The following is a 6,203-nucleotide window of genomic DNA, read 5'->3' on the forward strand; positions in this document are numbered from 1 at the left end:
CAACTTAAATGTCAATAAGACAGAAAAGGGGACATGGGCTGTGTTTGGCCTCTGGAGTGGGGCATGGTAAAGTCTGAGAACCACTGGGTCAAGTGAACACATCGAGAGGTTCAATAAATCTCAATGGGATTCTTGTAATTTACACAAACTTGCATTTTAAGATTGACTTAATTTTCACACTGTTACCTGCGTCATAATCACGTACTTAATTACTCAACTTACATTTTACATATTTTTACATATAGAGAATATTTTGCTGTTATTTCTGTTTTGTCCTTTTAAAAAGTTTTGACATTTGTATTATTAACAATACAAACGAAAAGCAGACATGCCCATGCATGGACAAACTAATGAATCACCCTCAGTGGGACTGTCATAAAAAGGAATACCCCCCCCCCCCCCCACACACACACACACACACACAAACACACAAAACCGGCTAAACCACTTTCTAATCCCGACAACTTTTGATGGTATTCAAAGTGGCCACTCAGTACTTTTACTGTTCTGACAAGTATATACCGTAAATCCTATAACTCTGGATAGTTTGGATTTATTAAATAAAAATACATTTATTTATAGATTTCCATAAAACCGTTAATTTTGCTAAATGGGAGGAGGAATGTAAGCGATGCACTGCCTCTCTATCTGGGGGATGGTGCAGCACCAAGCAAGCAGCATAAAGTCAAAGCGTGAGGCACTTTAGAAGAAATAAGGTTTTCAGACGTGAGGCAGATGAAACATAAAAAGATCACCTCCTGCCCCTCACTTAACTCTGTCTTTGACCCTTGAGAACAACAAAAAAGCAACCTCGGAGAGCTCCCCAGAGACAAGACGAGTGCGCAGATCACATCTCCAGCCTGCGCGCAATATCGTCTCCCCGCATCATTACGCCATGTGCTGCACTAATCTAACCCCCCGGCTCAATTAAGCTGATGCCAGGTTTTCTCATTGTCCGAGTTGTTCTCAGTCTAAACAGCCTTTGATCTTCGCAGCTAGCTACAAGCTCAGGCGAGCCGATGTCTTCTTCAGCTGTGCCTAATCCAAACTCCGACGGCAATTCAGAGGCAGCAGCAGGTACTGGTGTTTTCTTAGGTGTGCGCAGTTCCCAGAGAAGTGGTGATGGGGCTGGAGGGAGTGGGGGTCGTGCCAAACGCTTTGACACATTGTGAGAAATATCCGCATTGTATCCTTGTAAGCTGTCACCAACATCATTACCTAAACCAGCTGGACTGGGTCAAACTGTGAAAAGCATCATTTCAGAATCTTTAGATGTTTCTGCAAATCTTAAATGGAGACACTTTATCTTCTAACTACAGGGATGTTAAAATATGGGGAAAAAGCAATTTGAGAAAAGGCTTTGGATCGTTTTCACTGTGTACTTTAATTCTGTTAAATTAGCCTCAAACATTGGGGTGAGGACCCCAAGGAAGGGACATAAGAATGAATGTGATTTGCTGATTCTGCAGTGTTGGCCTTCAAAAATTCAGCTCAGATCCTCTGTTATTGTTAAAGATGGATTAAAAACTGCGGGATGTGGGACTTGAATGTTTATCAGTCCGGAAAAAAAAGATGTTGGAGAGCCACTACAGGGACAAATATTGAATTATCTTCACTGTAAACATCCTCACTCCGTAATCCCTGAGTCATCCCCTTGAATGAAAGCCTCTGCACCATCACGGCCATCTGTTGTGTGCTTGAGTCGTGTCAATAACTTTTAACGGTTAAAATTTGGTCCCTCAATGTTGCAGGGAGTTGTGCAGTGGTGTCAGTGCAATAATTACTGTTTTAATGAGCTTTGGCAAACAGGGATCGGCTCATTCACAGCACCTTAAGTAATGAGTTTGAGTGTTTAAGGGGGGGCGGCTTACCGCACTAATGTGAATTCACAGGGCTTGAAATGCTACACCTTCCTTTGCAGCTGGGCTGCATCTGCAACGCTGTTGTCTTCACCGTAAAAATTGCCCTGCATACTCCAACAAGTGGTCACCCTCTTTTTCAGCAGAATTTGACTAAACTAAAAACACTGCGATGTTCATGTCTTCACAGCCACGTGTCACTTTCACTGTGCGCTATGACATGATGCCTAAAGGCTGGTTACAGATACATGCAGCATAAATAATACATTACAATACTTATTAGCGCTTTAAAACATGCCAGCTTCGGTCAAAGCTGCACTCCCCTTAAACATCTCTAAGCCTTGTATTAATTGTGGACTTGTAAGAGAAGAGTGTTGATGAGTGGGAAAACACCAGTAAGTGCAGATGTGGGAAACTCCACAGGGTACTGGGGGGTGAGAAGCAACGAGTTGGGATGTGGCAGGGAGGGAGAAGAGCCGACTCCTGCCTGCCTTCTGGCTGGGCCAATGGGCCATGGTAATTAGATCTGGCCAATGTGGGCCCTGGGCTTTGGCCTCGGGGCATATAAGGGGGGCCTGGGGCAACAGACCCCTCATATCACTCAGAGGTCTCTTCTCTTTCACCCAAACTCTACTACCCTTCTTCCTTACTTCCTTTGCGGCCATCTCCTTCTCCATCCAACAAGCCATGGATGTCTTCTCGCCATCACAGGTCTACTATGACAGAGCATGTGCTTCCTCTCCAGACAGCCTGGATTTCGGCCCAGGCATGGAGCTTGCTGGCTCCGAGGAGGACGAGCACGTCAGGGTTCCAGGAGCCCCCCACCAGCCAGGACATTGCCTCCAGTGGGCCTGTAAGGCCTGCAAGCGCAAGTCGAGCTTTGTGGATCGCAGACGGGCTGCCACCATGCGCGAGCGCCGGCGGCTGAAGAAGGTGAACCACGCTTTTGAGGCTTTGAGGCGTTGCACTTCGGCCAACCCCAGCCAGCGCCTGCCCAAGGTGGAGATCCTGCGCAACGCCATCCAGTACATCGAGAGCCTGCAGGAGCTGCTACGAGAACAGGTGGAAAACTTTTATGGCCTACCTGGAGAGAGCAGCTCTGAGCCTGGAAGCCCGCTGTCCAGCTGCTCTGATGGCATGGTAAGACCGCTGATCCTCATCTTTATGCAAATGCCTGGTTTTATCAGGGTCTTTGGCAGCAAAGAAATTAGAACCACTGCACAGCAAATCCCGGAAAAGGTCTTTATTGTTGTTTACTGCTAAAGTCATCATCAGTGTTGAACAAGAGCACTTCTATCAGTTCTCTTTACCTCATCAAGTTTTTTATTTCAATGCAGAACCCTGATTTCCACTTTAGCAACCTGTTAATCAAATGAGCTTGCTTTGCCTCAAGACCATAATTATCATGGTTTTCCATGCATGACATACACCTCCCATAATTCCTTAATGCAAACATCTATTATGTTGTCTTACAAGAATCTCCGTCCTCTGCTTGTGATGCTTATTATTACAGGTTATATTGAATCTCTGTTTGAAGGTGACTTTGCATCAAATAATACAAAAACAACTTATAAGGCTGGATTGGACTAATGGCTTTCCCACCACCGGACACTTTATAGCCCCATTAAACCAACCTAAATCCACCTTACTGAAGTCTGGCAGGCAAAACTGGGCGCTTTTCTGCATTCCATCCTGACTGCATGTTCTGCACCACTGCCAGGATTTTCTGCAGATTTACTAGGAGAAAGTGTCATCTTGCACAAACTGGTGTTGCTTCCACTGATACAATCGATTCGCTACACTCGGAGTCGGGCCGGGGAGGGGAGAGCACAAAAAACCACTTTGGCTTTAAGGTGCATGTGAAATAAAGAAGCCAATAACTTTGGAATTCAGGATTTATTAGCCTGTCCGAAATATCATGGCGGGCACTGCACTGGGTGTTTTCTTCCTATCCAGTATAACACAGCGGTTTAAACAAGCAGCTTATCATATCTGTCTGTTTGCAAGTATTTGAAGGAATTCAAGGGTAAATTCAATTTCACATTTCCTTTCAGGCTGACAGCAACAGTCCAGTGTGGCAACAGCTGAATGCAAACTACAGCAACGGCTATTCATATGCAAAGAACAGTAAGACCTTTTAACTTAAGCAGCAGTTTGATATGAATATAATGTGAATTCTTGCCTGCAAGGCTTTAAAAAACGAATACCTGAACAGCAGATTATGTTATATTTAGACTTTATTTTATTACGTTTCCATCTCTAAAGTCAGCTTATATAACATGCCGAGCTGTAAGATCCAAATTTGGCTAATTTGAATTTGGGATCCTCTTCATCAGATAGCGTGGATGATAAAGCAGCCGGAGCGTCCAGTCTGGAGTGCCTGTCCAGTATCGTGGACCGCCTGTCCTCGGTGGAGTCCAGTAGCTGTGGGCCGGCTGGCCTTAGAAACACATCCAGCTTCTCCCCCGGCAGCTCTGACTCACAGCCCTGCACACCGGAGAGCCCCGGATCCAGGCCCGTCTACCACGTCCTGTGAAGCAAACCTTGCTTTGATGTGAATATATATTGCCTCAGGCGGGCGCCGTGCTTTTACCCAACACCAGCTGCATTTGCAACCAAAAGTGATAAGAACTAGTTTTGGGCAAGTGGGAGGAAAACCCAGCAGAACCTGAGGGACGCGCGGTGGCCAGCTTTTGTACTGTACATGAGATTGTAAATATGTAATGTAAATGCCCATTTATTCTATACTTTCTATTATCCCCACTGAGACATATTTAATTATAACAGCTGATGTAATGTTGCATTATTCAAAAAAAGAAATGGTATTTAAGCAGTTCAGTTCAGGTGAGTGTGAGTTTTAGCAGGTTTTGTCCTGTTAAAAGGGAGTTTTTTTTTATCCCCACTTTTTTATTTTTTTATTGTAAAGTGTCATGAAATGACTAATGTTGCTTTTATTGGCACTATATATACATGAATAAAAAGTGAACTGAATTGAAGGAGTGTTGTGCTACACTGTTACATCCCCTGTTTTGTTCTTTGGTCTTTTTTCTACTTTTTTTGCATTTAGAAACCAGTTTTTTTCTAGTTAATCAGATGCTACGCTGAAAGTTTGGAGACCGAAAAATAAAATGTCTGCAAAAAAATGTTGAAAATCCTAATTAGCATGAATCTCACTCACTTTAATAGAGCTTTTCAGCAAAAGTTAATTAATTATGAACAGTTCACCGATGCTGAAAGCGGCTGCTGCCATTTCAGTTTTTATCTTTTGATCTCTTTGGCTTTTTGAAGATTTAAAAAAAATATTGTTTCTAGAACAGGTCGATTTTTCCTTACGATGGCAGATTTATATTCATTTGCAGAATCATGATTAGGAGTCCAAAAAACTGTCAAAATAAAAGGCCAAGTTATTTATTATGTGCCTCACATGTGGTGTGTCCCAGACATCTTGGAGTTTTCTTCAGCTAACAAGGTGTCAGGATCACTGATAGAGGTCATCTGATATCGTTTATCATTTTTACCCTGCCATAATCATTCATGTCGCCTGTTTGCTGATGAGTCAGTACAGCAGTGTAAAAGCCAAATTCGTGGTGTCTTTCCTGGATCACAGAAATGATTCAATAAAAACCGACAACTGTGTAAATAAAGGAAAAAATTCAAAACATCTCTAAACTCATTTTTGTGTCTCTGTACTCGTGAAGTGTAAAGCTGCACTCTGTGTGTGTGTGTGTGTGTGTGTACCTGTTTGTTCCTTCCTACCAAATGTGAGTCATCATTAACACCCTTGATTACACCATCAACACAAGAGTTAAGAACAAATGGCCTCTAATTGCATGTATTGTGTGACTGAAGAGGAGGAGGCGGCGGAGGGGGAGGGGGTCACATATGTGTTATACTCCGTCATGTCTTTGATCATGCACTAAGAAAGCTTGTTTTCAACGGATGAGTTGGAAAGCTGTAATACCGTGTCAGTGCATTTGTCAGAAAGGAACGAATTTCGAAAACATATTATCACAAAAAAGCAGAATCTAATGTAAACCACACAAATCTGATACAGCTCCACATGGATCGTCTAAAGTATTACCATGCTGCTTTCATATAAATGCATCAGTTATAATGATGTTTGTAGAAATTTTTTATTTTATTCTTTTTTGTTGTTGTTATGTTACATACATTAATCTTGCTAAACAACACATTCATTTACTGCTGCTTATCCAGGTTCGAGTTGCAGGGAGCAGCAGTTTCAGTAGAGACACCCAGACCTCCCAGCCTGGGACCCGAGAGATGCCAGAGAGAGACATAATCTCTCTGGCATCTCTCGGGTCAGCCCCGGGACCTTCTCCATCA

The 6,203-nt window shown here is 43.2% G+C and overlaps 1 protein-coding gene across 1 annotated transcript; it reads left to right on the forward strand.

The window, feature by feature from the left end:
- The first annotated feature begins 2,408 nt into the window (after positions 1 to 2,408).
- On the forward strand, positions 2,409 to 5,520 carry myf5 (myogenic factor 5). Its single transcript, XM_026147597.2, has 3 exons — positions 2,409 to 2,999; positions 3,914 to 3,986; positions 4,196 to 5,520. Exons 1-3 carry the CDS (start codon positions 2,547 to 2,549, stop codon positions 4,393 to 4,395), a joined length of 726 nt encoding a protein of 241 aa, XP_026003382.1. The 5' UTR covers positions 2,409 to 2,546; the 3' UTR covers positions 4,396 to 5,520.
- Positions 5,521 to 6,203: the final 683 nt, after the last annotated feature.

Source organism: Astatotilapia calliptera, chromosome 17 (genome assembly GCF_964374335.1).
Source record: "Astatotilapia calliptera chromosome 17, fAstCal68.1, whole genome shotgun sequence".
Taxonomy (NCBI): Eukaryota; Metazoa; Chordata; class Actinopteri; order Cichliformes; family Cichlidae; genus Astatotilapia; species Astatotilapia calliptera.